We start from the raw sequence: 18,784 nt of genomic DNA, 5'->3' as shown, positions 1-18,784 counted from the left end.
TAGACATATGTTTCAAATACCTTGAAATCTCAGTCAGCTCAGAAGTACAAGCAGAATAAACACATGTAGCATCTAATATAACTCAATGCAATTAGATCAGAGAACAACTGTTTCTTTATCCCATACTTATGTTCCCACCCTTAACACAGAATTGTTGTGCTGAAGCCTTTATATTCTTTCACCGAATAACAGTTCCATGCACTAAAAGTAAAGAAATAAGACAGAATCACACAAAATCCTTACTGGATCCAACTGTAGTTAGTAACCGCTAGTATCAGCCCCATGGTCTCTGACTCTCAGTAGGCCAGTCCCTAGCTGTACTTGTCAATTCAGCTTTCCTTATTCTTATTCCCTGGATCCAAGTGAATCTACACTCCCTCAATGCTATGAGACCCATCCCTACAGCAGAACCTGTAACCTACAGCACATTCATTCAGCTCAGTAGTTACCCACATTTGGTACAGTGGATACAGATTAGTTGCATGTATATTTGTATTATGGTGGGAAATGTCTATCAGTGTATACCAGAAGTGATATTGTTTCTAGTATAAAACATTTGAAACGGAAAACAACATTAGCTCATTATTCTTTTTATCAGAACGAGACCTGAACAACCAGAAGAAGATCCCCCAGTGGTGGAGGTGCCCAGGCTGAGCACCAGGCAGAGGCTTGTAAAAGCCATAAAGACAACATTCCGGAGGATTTGGGTAATGTCTCTGTTCAAAGATATTCTCTTTTAGACAATCTTAATAATACCATGTGATCCACTCATAGTTCCATAATTATATATAAAGACTAAAGGGACCAGTTCTACATACAGAGGCTTTTAAAGGGGCTTATTATTGTTATTTACTCTGACCAGTGTACTAAGCTGTATCTTAAAGGACAACTGTCCCAAGTTGATTAATATAAGAATATTGTACACCTAGACTAAGCCTTTTACATGAAAAAAACACAATTACATTTTAGTAATTTATTCTTTTTTATCATTTTAACCATTGTTTCCCCTTTACTTTCAGCGTTCCACCAGAAGACGCCTTCCAAGTTTTCTTCCCCATCTCAGACACCCTCCTGCTCCCTGATCCTCCCCCCTTTCTCCATCCCTGATCCTCCCCCCTTTCTCCATCCCTGATCCTCCCCCCTTTCTCCATCCCTGATCCTCCCCCCTTTCTCCATCCCTGATCCTCCCCCCTTTCTCCATCCCTGATCCTCCCCCCTTTCTCCATCCCTAATCCTCCCTCCTTTCTCCATCCCTGATCCTCCCCCCATTCTCCATCCCAGATCCTCCCCCCTTTCTCCATCCCTGATCCTCCCCCCTTTCTCCATCCCTGATCCTCCCCCCTTTCTCAATCCTTGATCCTCCCCCCATTCTCCATCCCTGATCCTCCCCCCTTTCTCCATCCCTGATCCTCCCCCCTTTCTCCATCCCTGATCCTCCCCCTTTCTCCATCCCTGATCCTCTCCCCTTTCTCCATCCCTGATCCTCCCCCCTTTCTCCATCCCTGATCCTCCCCCCTTTCTCCATCCCTGATCCTCCCCCCTTTCTCCATCCCTGATCCTCCCCCCATTCTCCATCCCTGATCCTCCCCCCTTTCTCCATCCCTGATCCTCCCCCCTTTCTCCATCCCTGATCCTCCCCCCTCTCTCCATCCTTGATCCTTCCCCCTTTCTCCATCCCTGATCCTCCCCCCTTTCTCCATCCCTGATCCTCCCCCCATTCTCCATCCCTGATCCTCCCCCCCATTCTCCATCCCTGATCCACCCCCCCATTCTCCATCCCTGATCAACCCCCCATTCTCCATCCCTGATCAACCCCCCATTCTCCATCCCTGATCAACCCCCCATTCTCCATCCCTGATCCTCCCCCCTTTCTCCATCCCTGGTCAACCCCCCCATTCTCCATCCCTGATCCACCCCCCCATTCTCCATCCCTGATCCTCCCCCCTTTCTCCATCCCTGATCCTTCCTCCTTTCTCCATCCCTGATCCAACCCCCTTTCTCCATCCCTGATCCTCCCCCCTTTCTCCATCCCTGATCCTTCCACTTTCTCCATCCCTGATCCTTCCACTTTCTCCATCCCTGATCCTCCCCCCTTGCTCCATCCCTGATCCTTCCCCCTTTCTCCATCCCTGATCCTCCCCCCTTTATCCATCCCTAATCCTCCCCCCTTTCTCCATCCCTGATCCTTCCACTTTCTCCATCCCTGATCCTCCCCCCTTTCTCCATCCCTGATCCTCCCCCCTTTATCCATCTCTGATCCTCCCCCCTTTCTCCATCCTTGATTCTCCCCCCTTTCTCCATCCCTGATCCTCCCCCCTTTATCCATCTCTGATCCTCCCCCCTTTCTCCATCCCTGATCCTCCCCCCTTTCTCCATCCCTGATCCTCCCCCCTTTCTCCATCCCTGATCCTCCCCCCTTTCTCCATCCCTGATCCTCCCCCCTTTCTCCATCCCTGATCCTCCCCCTTTATGTGTGTGTGAGTTTATAGCCATGATCCAGGGTGTAACACCGATTGCCATTTGGAGTCAGAAAGGAATTTTTCCCTTAGTGCAGATTGGCCTGAGCGCTAAGGGTTTTTGCCTTTCTCTGGATCATTGCCTATTTAGGGCCCTGTGCATTCCAGCCAGCTGCTGGTCCCGGCATCATTCTGGCTCCTCCCATCGTGCAGGCCTAGCCAGAAGGTATCACCCCTAGGGCGGGGCTAGAGCCATTTTTGCACACTAAAGGGCAGGGAGAGGGAGAAGGTAGGTTTCTCGTGGGCGCATTACCCAATCCCTGCCCTTTAGCTGAGATGTTTGGGAGTCGCAGCTGGCATCAGAGAATGCACAACCTTCTTTTATTTATAGCTATTGATATTAATAAATCCTTTGATTCCAGCCATAACCATGTCTCTGTGTTTTTCTTGAATACATATGGTAAATATTCAGGGGCTGAGGGGGGCTCCAGTGCCTCATTCTGTTAAAGGTGACTGAGCTATTGTGTGACATGGGTTATCAAAATAGACCAAGCTATCTGCTTCTAGTGACATTTCTCTGGCTACCGAATTTGGCGCCCTGGGAAAATTCCTATAAATGTCCATGGGTGTAAGTACTCTCCATCTAAAATCCTTTATCCAGTTCCCTTTCTATGTATAAAAATTATCTCCAACACCAACAGACAGACTTTAGTTTGGAAAAGTCATATTTAGTTCTCCAAGTCATATTGTTGTGTAATGAAATTGCTATAGAAATACCCCAGTATAAATGTGATTATGGGCCTAATTGCCATGATATCCCCTATATGTAATAAAAGGCACTTAGTTTGCCCAGGAGCAGTAACCCATAGCAACCAATAAGATGTTTGCTTTAAAACAGGTGCCTAGTAAATGGTACCTGTTGATTGGTTGCTATGGGTTACCGCTCCTGGGGCAAACTCAGCGCCTTTTATTACATTACGCCATAACACTGTTTTATGTTTTGAATATTGGAATTATATCAGCTTCCCACCCATACACTGACACTATACTAAATATACCAGTTTTATAGCTTTGTGTGTAAGAATATTAGTATGTGAATATATATATATAATTAGTACATCTCTCACTGATTTCCCTAATGTCTGTGGCATTACTGATTTTCATACATGTTCCTTCTGTTATTCTCAAGACTGTAATTCTCAAGTATTATCTTCCCTTGTAGTGTTACAGACCCCATCGAAGATGCCAGCAGGGCATGTGGCCTACAAAACTATGAAACATACTTGATCTTATTCTGGTTATGACCATAAATGCAATATTCCTCCATTACCTTAGAAGTAACACAGAATGGTACCATAAAACAATGCCAGCTCTGCTATTTTCCCTGGTTTCTGTGACAAATGTCACCTACTTTACCCTATCATGGCCTGGCACACTCCTTAGTTAATGGAAGTGCAGTAGAAAGTTAAATGTGGGAAGTTGTGGGCTACCAGGTTTGCTTACTCCCTTGTATTAATGGTAGCACCATCCATTTTTTTATGGCGGTCTGGAAAAAAGGTGATGTCCCAAGCCATGCCTATTTTTACAAGCCACTCTCACTTTAAAGAGTCTGACACAGCAAGCATCTCATATACAGTAAAAGGCAGTGGGTTCATATTAAATATAAATTAGATACAGCAGTGTCAACTGACACCCTAGGCACCCTTATGATTGTCACCCTCTGATTCTGTACTGAACAGTGTGGTTTAGATACATGCTGTCCAATTCAAAACAGTCTGTTTGGATTTCAGGAGTCTGAAACCCAGATATGAGTCTGCATAGACTGATGCACAAATCAGCCAATTATTATTTGTAGCTGGATAGATACAGGCTTAATTGTTCCAGGGAGGGGTTAAATAAATTGCATGCTGCATGGTACAGAATGAGAACTAGCCAATAGGGAAAGTCAGGGCCGGAACTAGGGGTAGGCAAAAGAGGCAGCTGCCTAGGGCGCAACTATTGGGGGGGCGCCAGGCAGGAGCCTCTCCTACCTACCCCTAGTACTCGATCAGTTTTGCATTGCGCCGCTGTGCAGCGTACACCGCGTCACGCCCCTTCCCCCCCCGCGCTCGAACTGCGCATGCGCGTCAAAACAGGGGGGGGTGCACAATGTAGGTGCAGGGGTGAGGTAGCCGACCAGGTTGCCTAGGGCGCCCGGTCGGCTAGGCCCGCCCCTGGGGAAAGTAATGTATCATAGTGTCCCTCTTTGATTTTTCTCATAGTTAGTGACTTTCAGTTCCATACTGTACCTTGGCAAGAATCACAAGTATTAGAAGACGTAGAGTTCCACCTATGTTGCTCCCAATGATAACTGTCAATGTGTAAATGATCTGTTCCAGAAGCGTGACGTTAATCTGATAGAGAAAAAAAGCTTTATTAGATATAAGGGTGAACTGGATCTTTGACCAAACCAAGCTTCGCTGATCCACCCCCTGTCTCCATCACTAATCCTCCCCCATTTCTCCATCCCTGATCCTCCTCCCTGTCTCCATCCCTGATCCTCCTCCCTGTCTCCATCCCTGATCCTCCTCCCTGTCTCCATCCCTGATCCTCCTCCCTGTCTCCATCCCTGATCCTCCCCCATTTCTCCATCATTGATCCTCCTCCCTGTCTCCATCCCTGATCCTCCTCCCTGTCTCCATCCCTGATCCTCCTCCCTGTCTCCATCCCTGATCCTCCTCCCTGTCTCCATCACTGATCATCCTCCCTTTCTCCATCACTGATCATCCTCCCTTTCTCCATCACTGATCCTCCTCCCTGTCTCCATCCCTGATCCTCCTCCCTGTCTCCATCACTGATCCTCCTCCCTTTCTCCATCACTGATCCTCCTCCCTTTCTCCATCACTGATCCTCCTCCCTGTCTCCATCCCTGATCCTCCTCCATGTCTCCATCCCTGATCCTCCTCCCTGTCTCCATCCCTGATCCTCCTCCCTGTCTCCATCACTGATCCTCCTCCCTGTCTCCATCACTGATCATCCTCCCTTTCTCCATCACTGATCATCCTCCCTTTCTCCATCACTGATCCTCCTCCCTGTCTCCATCCCTGATCCTCCCCCCTGTCTCCATCCCTGATCCTCCTCCATGTCTCCATCCATGATCCTTCACCCTGTCTTCATCCCTTATCCTCTTTCTTGTCTCCATCCATGATCCTTCACCCTGTCTTCATCCCTGATCCTCCTCCATGTCTCCATCCCTGATCCTCCTCCATGTCTTCATCCCTGATCCTCCTCCATGTCTCCATCCCTGATCCTCCTCCCTGTCTCCATCCCTGATCCTCCTCCCTGTCTCCATCACTGATCATCCTCCCTTTCTCCATCACTGATCATCCTCCCTTTCTCCATCACTGATCCTCCTCCCTGTCTCCATCCCTGATCCTCCCCCCTGTCTCCATCCCTGATCCTCCTCCATGTCTCCATCCATGATCCTTCACCCTGTCTTCATCCCTTATCCTCTTTCTTGTCTCCATCCATGATCCTTCACCCTGTCTTCATCCCTGATCCTCCTCCATGTCTTCATCCCTGATCCTCCTCCATGTCTTCATCCCTGATCCTCCTCCATGTCTTCATCCCTGATCCTCCTCCATGTCTCCATCCCTGATCCTCCCCTATTTCTCCATCCCTGAACCTCCTCCCTGTCTCCATCCCTGATCCTCTCACCCTTATTTGTCCCTGATCCTCCTCCATGTCTCCATACCTATTCCTCCCCCCTTTCTCCAACCCCAGTTGAAGTCTGAAACCCAGATATGACTCTGTATGGACTGATGCACAAATCCCGGAGAGGGGTAAAATAAATTTCATGTTGCATAGGACGGAATGAGAACTAGCCAATAGGGAAAGTATTATATCATAGTGTCCCTCTTTGATTCTTTTCATAGTTACTGACTTCCAGTTCCATACTGTACCTTGACAAGAATCACAAGTATTAGAAAAAGCAGAGTTCCACCTATGTTGCTCCCAGCGATGACTGGCAATGTGTAAATGATCTGTTTCAGAAGCGTGACGGTAATCTGATGGAGAAGAAAAAGCTTTATTATATGTAAGGGTGAACTGGATATTTGACCAAACCAAGCCTAAGCTTCTCTTTAGGCCAATGGCACAGGGATTGTGTAAACTCAGCGGAGAATATGACCCATGTGCCAATCTGCTGCCTTCCACTCCTGATTGTGTGGCCCCGGACAGTCACAGGGTCATACCATCAGCATAGATACATTTGATCATAACAATCATGAACATGCGAGTAAGAAGCCTGATTCCCAAAAACAGTGGAAAAACACTGTCCATCAGACACAAAGAATCCATATGGTCTAAAGGCACTTAAACCAATGAAGAGTCGTCTGCTTGTTTCCTAAAGTGCAAACCTGACACACACAGCTTTCTCGTTACAGTAAATGGTGTGCCATGTGTTCCTGGTACATCCATACATAGCAACCAATAAGCGGTTTGCTTTCATTGTCTAATAGATATGGGATATTTGAAGCAAGCAGCCCCTTGCTGTACCAAACATATTATAGAGGAGAGACAGTTACATTCACATAAGCAGTCACATATATGTTATAGATGAAATTTGCACACAGGATTTGTGCTCACCTGAGCCTTGTCGTCTCCGTGCTTTAGATTCTGATATAATGAACTGTTATACAGAATTTCCCCAGTAACAATCAGCTCCTGGGTGTCTCCCATCAGCTACAATTGAAAGCAAAAAAGTATATTAGAGTGTGTCTAGTGTTATAGATGAATTAAGGTCTGAAATTTGTCATGCATTACATACAGTGCTGGCAAGGCTGCCCATTCAGCCAAATGTATAGAGCACTAGCCAATGTGGCCACACAAATTGCAATGCATAGGGTCATTTGTCTTTATGATATTAAACTGTATTCAAAATATTTGACTCTTACATTTTCTGTGCTCTGATGAGGGCAAGGGGAACCGTATCGCCAGTGCAAAGAGAAGACACGAATTTCCGGTGCAAAAACCAGAGCTTTGACAAAGGGATTGTTTACCTTTACATTAACTTTTAGTATGATGTAGACAGTGATATTCTAAGATTACTTGCAACTGGTTTTCATTTTTTTTAATTATTTAGCTTTTTTAGCAGCTCTTTGTTTAGCAGCTGATTGCTAGGGTTCAGTTTACCTTAGCAACCAGGTAGAGGCTGAGAGACAGAGACTGTCGGATGAATATGGAGGCCTGGAATAGAAAGATAAGTAATAAAAAGTAACAACATAGTAGCTATACAAAGCAATAGTTTTTTGATGGCTGGGGCAACCCAATCTGACAGCTTGAAATAGGCAGAAGAAAAAGACTAATAGTTTAAAAACTATAACTAAATGAAGGTCATTTGAAAAGTTATTAAGAATAGGACACTCTGTAACAACTTAAAGGTAAACCACCCCTTTAAAACATTCTGTTGCCCCAGCAGCACACTACTCCCTTAGGCAAGGTTGTCACTATGCCCCATGACAGGCAAGGCACTGGGGAAGGGCCATACCACAAGTGGTTCTGTAGCAGAGAAACTGAATTTAAAGCTTATAGTGAATCCAGAAACACTATTAAAAAAGAAATGGAAGCCCACAAGGGGCCTGTGCCAGATAGAATGCTGACTGATTATGTCTGACCTGACAGCAGGGGACCATGTAGGCTACATACTATTGAAGAAACCTAAAAACTTTCCTGGTTTTGAATATCTTCTGCTATTTAAAACTGAACAACAGCACAAAGAATATCAATTACCTTATCAACAGACTCCGTAACCTTACTAACATTGGTATATATATATATATAGTCTCTGTGCAACTCTGAGCTTGAGCTCCCTCCATAGGTTTTCTATTGGATTAAGGTCCGGAGACTGACTAGGCCACTCCATGACCTTAATGTGCTTCTTCTTGAGCCACTCCTTTGTTGCCTTTGCTGTATGTTTTGGGTCATTGTCGTGCTGGAACACCCATCCACGACCCATTTTCAGTTTCCTGGCAGAGGGAAGGAGGTTGTCGTTCAGGATTTCACGATACATGGCTCCGTCCATTTTCCCGTTAATGCGAATAAGTTGTCCTGTGCCCTTAGCAGAAAAACACCCCCAAAGCAAAATGTTTCCACCCCCATGCTTGACGGTGGGGACGGTGTTTTGGGGGTCATAGGCAGCATTTTTCTTCCTCCAAACACAGCGAGTTGAGTTAATGCCAAAGAGCTCTATTTTGGTCTCATCAGACCACAGCACCTTCTCCCAGTCACTCACAGAATCATTCAGGTGTTCATTGGCAAACTTCAGACGGGCCTGCACATGTGCCTTCTTGAGCAGGGGGACCTTGCGAGCCCTGCAGGATTTTAATCCATTGCGGTGTAATGTGTTTCCAATGGTTTTCTTGGTGACTGTGGTCCCTGCTAATTTGAGGTCATTAACTAACTCCTCCCGTGTAGTTCTAGGATGCTTTTTCACCTTTCTCAGAATCACTGACACCCCACGAGGTGAGATCTTGCGTGGAGCCCCAGAGCGAGGTCGATTGATGGTCATTTTGTGCTCCTTCCATTTTCGAACAATCGCACCAACAGTTGTCACCTTCTCTCCCAGCTTCTTGCTAATGGTTTTGTAGCCCATTCCAGCCTTGTGCAGGTCTACAATTTTGTCTCTGACATCCTTGGACAGCTCTTTGGTCTTTCCCATGTTGGAGAGTTTGGAGTCTGCTTGATTGATTGATTCTGTGGACAGGTGTCTTTTATACAGGTGACTAGTTAAGACAGGTGTCCTTAATGAGGTTGACTAATTGAGTAGAAGTGTCTAACCACTTCAAACTTAGAGGAAATATATTTGAGATTTTGTCTACACTTATCGTCATGCGGACTTTCGTTATTTCAGCTATAAACTCACTTATATTTAGTTGTCTTCATATTCATGTGGACGTTAGCAGCAAACCCAAAATGTGGGTTGTTAAAAATCTAGGCGACATTTACCATGTTTATTTCCAGCAAGGACAGCTCGGCTGTGACAGTTATATCTTCTCTATCATCAGTCATATTGCACTTGATACTGACGCACGTGCAAGGCCCAAGGCTCTACCACACAGAGAAAATAAATGGCAAGATCATTCAGTACCAGCTGCAAGATCATATTAATATGGTTCATTGGTTATAAAACAACAAATGAAAAGAACCTAAACACATTTGGGTTGGGCGGTGCTTTGTGGGGCCAGGTTATTGTAAAGTAGTACTGGCCAAATGCTGGTCCTTCAACCTTTGCTGGCCCACTACTTCTAGCCCCCTCTGTCTGCCAGGGAGTGGTACATCAACGACAACTAAAGGCTGCAGGATAAATATAAAGTGGCCCTCTTGTCCTGTTGTTGCCAAAGATAACTGGGTTGCAAAACAGTTGGAAGAGGCAGAAAAACGTTGCAAATTTTATCAATTTCATTTTGTCAGCACAATTCCAACATTTGTTAGGACACAGTTAGGTAAGGGACATTTTTGTGAATTCCCCCTAAAAGGTGCCGCTCTTCTGCACAGAGTGGGGTCCTGTGAAGTCTCTGCATTTTACCAGCACAATAGGAAAGGGTGGTCTATGGTATTATGATTGATATAATGGGCTACGGAGATGCCAACTTTTCACTATTCCTTCAACAACAGAGGGCTGCAAAAGAATTTGCAGAAACCCTTTTATCTGGGGTTTGGTTACCGCAAATAATTCCTGACACGGTTTTCAGTTGCACATTATTTAACAAGCAAGTGCATTTTCAGTGAATATGTGCTGAGTTTTCAGGTTCAAGCATTGGCTAGTAGAACTGTTCTAGTAACAGATCACATTGTATTTGACCTCTTAACTGTTCCATCTGTTTGGGACAATCCTAAGGATTGTCTTGTTTGAATACAGTTGGCCATAAATGATACAATCTGCTCATTTGCCGAGGTCGCCAAACAATCTGACCTTTTCTCAAATATGCCAACCTAAGGTGGGCGATATTGAGCTAATTCAATTGTTTGGCTCTGGGGCCAAAAGATCAAGTTAAAACACTGGGTATAGGGGCTGTTGAACCAAGGACCGCATCAAGTCAAATTGTTATGGCCCCCAGAGCGTCATTGACCTAATCATTTCATTATAATCAGGCCCCTGAACATATACTTTATAATCAGCCCACTATATGGAAACAGTTGGACAGAAATGCTCTAAAGTGAAACTTAAAATGGCATCTGGTTGTTGCCTTACATGGACTTTATTTTGGACAGGGCCCTCTTTACCTCTTGTATCAGTTGTTGGTCGTTTTTGTATGCCACTTGTATGTTCTTGTAAATTATACACCCTTTTATTGTACAGATGTGTAAATATGTTGTGTGGTGATTTATAAATACATATTCATAATAAAAATTATAATTGCAAAAGAATTGATAGAATTACCCCTTTACTATCCATTAGGTGCAGAGAGTGGATCAAAGGCATGACCCTGATGGTTAAAAAAAAGGTTTAAATATCACACCCCATAGGCTACATTGTGGGGAAAACTATATTAAACACCTATCATCTTTATTTGTTTACACTGCTGCCTCACAGAGCTGGGGTCTGGTCTAATGGGTATTTCTATTTAGTCACTATAGTTATATTGGTTTCCTTTGGGTGCTCTGGTTAACTTGTTTCTCATAAAAAGACCCCTAGTGTGTTTATGCAGCTAATGTCAGGTCATAATATTGTCTACTGGAGCACCGGCTTCCCCCTATGGCCTAGGAATGGTATTGAGAGGCCACTAGAGTTATGGGAAGCAGAACAGACAATCACTATGTGAAATTAGTCACCAATACGTTTGCATTGGGACCAAATCATGTGAAATGCGGGTCTACTTCCCTGTATAAAAACTTGAACTGCGGTCCCCAACAGTTACTATAACTTCCAAACATTAAACACATTATCACTAGGTACAAAGTTTATCTAACATTTATCTAACATTGTAATTATATTTTAAGGCTTTTAAAGAAGGTATTCCGGTATTCCATAATTTGGATCTCCATAACTAAAGTCTACTAAAAAATCAATAAAATATTAATTAAACCCCATAGGAATGTTTTGCGTCCAATGAGGATTAATTATATCTTAGTTTGGATTAATTACAAGGTACTGTTTTATTATTACAGAGAAAAAAGAAATCAATTTTAAAATTCTGAATTATTTGATTAAAATGAAGTCTATGGGAGACGGGCTTTCCGTAATTCGGGGCTTTCTGGATAACGGATCTCAAACCTGTATAAATATATATTGTAAGCTCAGGTGGAGCCTAGGGGGTGGCTGGTGTGTAAGGCCATCTTGGGGGCGTGGCCAAAACTTGGAAATTACCTCGGGGAGGTTGACACTGCAGTATTCCAATATACATTATATATATATTAATTAAAAGTCCAGGAATGGTGCACAAAGAGAACTCCAGGTACTGCCTGGGTGCATGGTTAACATAACACAATTAGTAATCACAAACAAACCACACTCACAAGACTTGAATGAAGCAAAAAAATGGTGTTTAATTCAACGTTTCGGCTTAGACTCAAGCCATCCTGAGGTGTGTCATGAAGACGGCTTGAGTCTAAGACATATATCCAAATGCAAAAATTTCAGCACACAATGCCGAAAAAATTTCGCTGATCACTACCTGCGACTAAGTCAGTTCAGCCTTCAGAACTAGAGGCATATCTGCTAGAATTGCTCAAGGCTATTATGCCTGATTGAATCCACAGAATAGGCAAACCAAAAATGGCACCAGAACAAGCCCCTAGGGATGTTATTGTGAGACTGCTATTTTATAAAACCAAAGATAGATTACTGAACACTGCTAGGAAAAAGGACTGCCCCCCCCCCAGATTTAAGAGCCACGTTCCTTAACTGCAAAACATATCAGGAGATTACTTCTTTACCATAATATTCCGTATTGTTGGGGCTATACTGCGCGATGGCACTCTGACCACACTCTTTTCTGTAGAAGAGGCTAAAAAAGCATTGGCAAGATGGAACATTACGCCACAACTGAATGAGCAACGGCGACTCCAAGAAACTCCACACAAACTTCCCCTAGCAAAGTAGCCAAAATATAGAACGCTATTCCAGATATTCGTAGATCTACCACGGCCCGCCTCCTGACTTCAACAATTTCCCAAGCACAAAAATGAGGTATATATGACACGTACAAGCTGTAATCGATGTATGGAGAGCCAAACATCCCAAAGAGAGGGAATAAATCTACTTCTCCCCATGTAAGGACAGATCTATTCCTAGCTGATCCTCAAACTACAGCTCAAATTGCAAAGTCTTGGATAGGCCTCCATACATGGTCTGACCATGCACCAAATTGCATAGAATATACAAATGGATAAGGAGGCTTAATGAATCTCTCATACTAAAAACAGAGTCGAAACAAATAATAACAGACAAAATCAAACAATATTTTGCAGAAAACGCGTGACCTACAATGTGCAAACACTATGGCTAGCTCATAAGGCAGCCATTAGGGGTGAGCTAATTTCCTTAGCAAAACAAGCAAAAATACATAGAGACCTACAAAACACCCAACTGGAACAAAAAATCATGAAACTAGAACAAGAATATTTAAAAACAGCCCACTACTACACTACAACAAAAAATAGCGGATACCAGATCTAAAGTTAACGAAATGGCATGTGCTAAAACTTCTGAAACAGTTTTATTATACTAAAGGAAATAAGGCAAACAAACTTCTAGATTCCCAATTAAGACAGAAGCAAGCCCAACCAAGAATAGCCTATATTTCAACTAATACGACAAAGCTAACAGGCACGAAACAGACCATTTTGCAACATACTATTCTAATCTTTATAATCTACAAAAAGATCCCTCTGAACTCCAGCACACTATAACAAAGACTCAACAATATCTTAAAGGGATACATCCCCCACGTCCTAGCCCCCAACAGCTAGACAACCTGAATAAGGCAATCACACAGGAGGAAATAGAACAAGCAATTGAAGACCTCAAGCTAAACAAATCTCCAGTATCAGATAGCTTTTCAAATCTTTATTATATACAATTAAAGGGTTACAATTGTCACAATTATGCAATCTATTTAATGACATTAAAGAAACAGTAACAATTAATCCCGAATATCTAGTAGCACATATATAGCAACAATCCCCAAACCAGGTAAAGCCCCAGACTTGGGTCAGAATTACCGGCATATTGCGCTTTTAAACACACACATAAAACTCTGTTTTACAATTCTTGCTGCCTGATTAAGTACGTTACTCCCAACACTGCTAAGCAACGATCAAGTGGGATTTATCATAGGGAGACAAGGCTATTTCTTAACCAGTTACATTCACTCAAACAAAACTCCCAACCATTCTCCTTTCCTTAGATGCAGAAAAGGAATCAATTGCCTATACATGACTGAACCGCTAAAGCATTTTGTCCTAGGTGACAATTCATAAAAAGAAATAAAGCCACTTTACTGAGCTCCCTCGGCTACAGTGAATGCTTCAGGGACCCTGTTGGATGCTTTTAATGTCCATAATGGGACATGCCAAGTGTGCCCACTGTCTCCCCTCATATTTGCCTTAATGGTGGAGCCACTCGCCCAATCAGGTCAAGTCCAGATATGGGAAATTCACTCTAGCTGCCATAACCCATACTTTCCTTTTTTACAAGATTCAGTATTAGGCTTTCAAAAGACCCAGATCATATATTCAAGGGCCTCTGGTGGAATGGGCATGCCAAACATAAAGGCCTATCACACGGCATCATTGCTGGAAACAGCCATCCATATGCATGCCCCCCGAGGACATAAACAATGGATTGACCATGAATTAAGCTTTGCCGATTTGTCCCAACTTCTGCACTCTCTATGGCTTAACAAACAGAATAAACCCACCGTTAACAAGTTGCTTCCTACCATCAGATTTATTGTATAAATATGGCACAAGAATGCTCTTAAACAAAATTTCGGTACATTTCTCTCTTCATTATTGTCGCTAATGGCCTCACCCAAACATATTCCTCAAATCCACATTTTAAATTGGATTAACAGTGGGATTGCGCAACTCAAAGACCTTGACTCTGCAAATGCTTTGCAATTTGTCGAAAGGCTTCTGTAAAAACACAATCTTCAACCCACAGGCTACTAGACCTACTTTTAGTGATGCAATGACATATTTACAGGGTTCTGTTACAATGTCAAGTAATTACAGACAATTATGGGAAAATGGGCAAGAGCTCAGAGACGAGTTACTGACCATGAGCATAGGGTTAAGGTATAGGGTAAGTGATGATACCAAGAGTCCTACCTCAAAATGTGTGTGATTGTGGGCATGGTCGTACACATCCAGTGTTGGTGCTGGAAGGCTCCTGTTTAAGTTGCAATCCAGGGTAGAGGAAGCCGAAATTTTAATATTGCTAAAGCAATCGGTGTATGGCTGAAAATGTAAAGAAATGGGAGTTAATATGCAACAATACTCCACAAATAATAAAGAGCATCAATTATTTTCTACATCAGATAGGGGTCCAATACAATTCAGCTTTATAGATGCCAGTATGAATAAGAAGAGACAAACTTATTATTAAACTAAATCATGAGCAATCAGTCCTTTTCCTTACAGATCCTATGGGCAACAATGAGGGAGCTCCAAACAGGAACATCTCCTGCCTACCCCTAGTCTGCGCTCCCTTGTCATTGCCCCCGCTGCTCGTCATTGCATGGCAGGGGCTGACTGGATGCCTTTTGCCCGCCCCTGGAGTTAAGCCCCAGATCCACATACTGACAATACACATATGTGCTTCATGCTTATGTCAAATTTGACATTTTGTTGACTTTTAAATAAAGTATTGCACATAGGCATGATTATCAACCAAATATATGTACTTTCTGTGCACTTCCTGTATTCAGTTAACCCTTAGTTTACTGACTTGCAGCTGAGCCAAAGTTTGGTATTAGTAGTCTAAACATGCAAATATCCCAGAAACCGATAGAAATAGAAAATCAATGCAAAGTGCAAAAGTATTCAGGGAATAAATTCAACGATTGATATTTTCAATTAAAATTCCGTTTAATTGTGGTGCTATTATAAAAGTATAGCATTGTGTGTATGTGTATCTTATTTTTAGCCATATTATGATATAATATTAACAATGAAGTATATAATTATATTGGATACTGTATAAGTTATGATTGTACATAGTGTGCTATGTGTATGTTATGGTCACACCTTTATTAGAAAGTGATTCTTGCCACCCTAAATACCTGCATCTTACTTCATTTTTGTAAGAATACTTGGATCATTCTGTTGATTGCTTATTCTAGCTTCTAGCTTATTGCTTTTGATGTATGCCATCTGTATGTTCTATATTGATACTTGTGGTGCTACCCTTTAAACTTAATAAGAAGCATTTCTAGCTAGCCAGCCACCACTAACAGGGCTGCCACAAGTGGGGTGCAGGGGTTACTATAGTCAGGGGCCCCCAAAATAAAAATAGAAAGCTGTACCATATTTTATTTGTTGGCAGGGCCCAGGTGCTCAGTGGGTTAATAACTGGGGCACCTTGGGGGGGGGGGGAGGCCCTGCTTACTGATAGCAGCCCAGACCATTGATTCTGCATCAGTATTGTTACACCAATAACCCTTCCATTCCCCCAATCCCTACCTTCAGCAATGACCTACTCTTTGTAGCAGAACAAATGTTTGTTCACTTCTGCAAACAAATATTCTCGTACTTAGAACTTATTTAATTGTATTTGTTGGTTTTACACTTTGGTGTAACTTGGTTTCACCAGGACCCCCCACGAAAAAATCTTCTAAGGGGGCCTGGCGTGAACAGTCCCTGCTCCACCGCCCCCACCCCGCTCACACTGCACCTTTCCCAGCCGCATCATGCAATGCCGCTATTTTATAAAAAATGGTAGAAATGGGGCTGGGGAGGAGGGACTGTAATACAGCAGACCCCACTATCCGGACCCCCTGCCACTGGTTCCATGTAAATGCTTACCAGCACAGTTAACACGGGGTCTGAACAACTGACATTTACAAGGAAGAGATTCCCTTTTCCAGAGTCACCTTTCCCAAACTCAGTACATTTCTGGTTCATTTCAACATCCAGGTCCGCAGCTTAAGGAAGACAGGATTTATAAAACTCTGAAAAATGTAAAAGGTAAAAACAAAAAAAAGTCAAATAATTAAGAGAGTGAGAAACAAAATAACTGCTTTAATTAAGCACCATTTATTATCTTAAGCGCATTTATTATCTCTTTAATATCCCCAAAAGGGGAGGGGGGGTCACGTACTCTGCGTTGATCTGTCTTTTTTCTTCCTTTCTGTAATCTTCTTATTATTAGGAAATGATGTTTTTGATATGCAAATGGTTACAGTTCATTTCTGAGAACCTATTGAAACAAAACCCTGGAACCAAAAAAAAGTGAATTACTGTATTTATTAGTTTTTAAAACATCCACTGAAACTATTTCAGAAGCAACAAGAGGCACTAAACTCTATTGTGACGGGTTTTTTTACATTTGATTATTTGTGGCACAAAATATTTTGGGGCCGGCTTGCACCAGGGTAGTTGCCCATGCCAACCAGATCTGTGCATTTATTTTCTAATTTGTAATAGTTTGATCTGAGCTAAATGCTGATTGGTTGCACCTAAATTAGCACTTAGCCATTTTATTACTATGTAATACCATTCAGAAGGTTAACCAGTCACTTGCATATCAAATGGCATTAGAACTGTAGCGCAGTGTTTCAGTTACTGTGACCAAATTCCAGCAGGGACTCCAGAGTTCCCAACTTTTTCAGAATTTAATAGATTTATAAAAGAACAGTTTTGCTCTTGCAGTTCATTTAGGCTCTGTAATTATAGTCATAGGATCTATATTCCAGAATGCTCAGGACCTGGGGTTTTACGGATAAGCGGTCTTGCCACAATTCGGATCTCCATCTTTTAAGTCTAATAAAAATCATTCAAACATTAATAAAACCAAATAGGATTGTTTTGCCTCCAAGTTACTGGGTGCAACATCAAAAGGGTTGGTGGACACCTGTGTAAGCGGTCACCCCTCTTCCTCGTGCAGGTGCCATTTCACTGCACGCAACTCCTGTTGGGACTCACACTTGATATCATTCGTCACCATGACTGCCGTCTGCAGATCTGCCTGAAAGCGCCTCCACTCCTCAGCATCCTCCTGATGGGTAACAATGGCCGCCGTGCGTTCGTGCTGCATCAGGATGTAACACTACAAAGTTTATGGAGGAGTTTCAACTGTCTCTTCAAGTGTTGCTTTTCTTCCGCCAACTTGTCAACTTAATCTAAAGCAAAGATGAAAATTAATATACAAGTGAGTAAGATTATATTCCTCCATGTAGTACCAAGTTTGGACACTGTGTGGCACTGTTGTATCTCAAATAACATAAAAAAGCAACATAGAGGGACACGCTGGAAGGTCAAGCATGCAGTGTTCAGCTCAGTACTATAGTGTCCTTCAGGCGGTACCATGTGATAATAGGCAGATAACCTTCTCCTGCCGTCACTGCCGCCCCTAAGAGCAGTTATGTGGAGCATATGGCACCCAGAGCCCCTTGCTGGAGAGTCTCTGAGAAAAAAACCCAGAGGGCCCCCAGGCCCCCGAGACACGTTTCCAGCTGGCCTCCCTCCCCTCCATTGCGTATACTTATGGCTGCTAGGAAGGTGGGATGGAGCCCCTGAAGGGGGTATATGCATGTGGCTGGGGCCCCTGGGGTGGCATATGGGGGCAGCAGGGGCTCCTGGGGGTGTGTGTGGGCCCCCAGGGGTGGGACCACACACCCCCAGTCTAACCCTGTCCTGAGGAACAGCAAGGCGTAAAGGGCATGTCTCCCAAGTTATGAGTGTGCCCAACAGACCTGGCCAAAACATGTATTATGGGTGTGGGGGAAACTAAGTTAAAATTCAGAAAACGCCGGCATTGAGCATTAGTTCCCCTTTGTCCTATTATGCTGCAAAGTAACTGGTATTAGAAGGAGCTACCTCTTCCCTGATCCTGTGTCTGTCCAGTAGGAACTATGGAATATACTGACCGTTAACCCACTCCCTTGAGATCACCCACATCATTAGTCTTCTTGGGGCAGTTGCCCAAATACATGTAATTGCCATATCCTCTGCCTGACAGCATTGCTAGGGGTCACCCTGATAACCATACCCACCCCCGTGCAAATATCCCTCTGTATTTACATTTATTGTAGGTTTTGGCCAGTGTCGGACTGGCCCACAGGGATACCAAGAAAATTCCCGGTGGGCCCAGGTGTCAGTGGGCCCTCCTGTTTCAAGACATTTGG

At 43.5% G+C, this 18,784-nt stretch overlaps 1 protein-coding gene across 1 annotated transcript in view; it reads right to left on the bottom strand.

The window, feature by feature from the left end:
* LOC101730502 overlaps positions 1-17,865 on the bottom strand; it is a 40,269-nt gene extending 22,404 nt beyond the window's left edge. Inside the window, exons 1-9 of the mRNA XM_031896663.1 lie at positions 17,583-17,865; positions 16,759-16,873; positions 16,464-16,609; positions 14,769-14,897; positions 9,441-9,542; positions 7,629-7,682; positions 7,083-7,178; positions 6,398-6,502; positions 4,745-4,849 (exon numbers count right to left, since the gene is read on the bottom strand). Of these exons, the coding sequence (XP_031752523.1) occupies positions 4,745-4,849; positions 6,398-6,502; positions 7,083-7,178; positions 7,629-7,682; positions 9,441-9,542; positions 14,769-14,897; positions 16,464-16,562 (690 nt within the window). The 5' untranslated portion in view covers positions 16,563-16,609; positions 16,759-16,873; positions 17,583-17,865. The remainder of the gene's footprint in view (positions 1-4,744; positions 4,850-6,397; positions 6,503-7,082; positions 7,179-7,628; positions 7,683-9,440; positions 9,543-14,768; positions 14,898-16,463; positions 16,610-16,758; positions 16,874-17,582) is intronic.
* Positions 17,866-18,784: the final 919 nt, after the last annotated feature.

This window comes from Xenopus tropicalis, chromosome 2 (assembly GCF_000004195.4).
Source record: "Xenopus tropicalis strain Nigerian chromosome 2, UCB_Xtro_10.0, whole genome shotgun sequence".
In the NCBI taxonomy this organism is placed as follows: domain Eukaryota; kingdom Metazoa; phylum Chordata; class Amphibia; order Anura; family Pipidae; genus Xenopus; species Xenopus tropicalis.
This window is presented reverse-complemented; position numbering and strand designations above follow the sequence as displayed.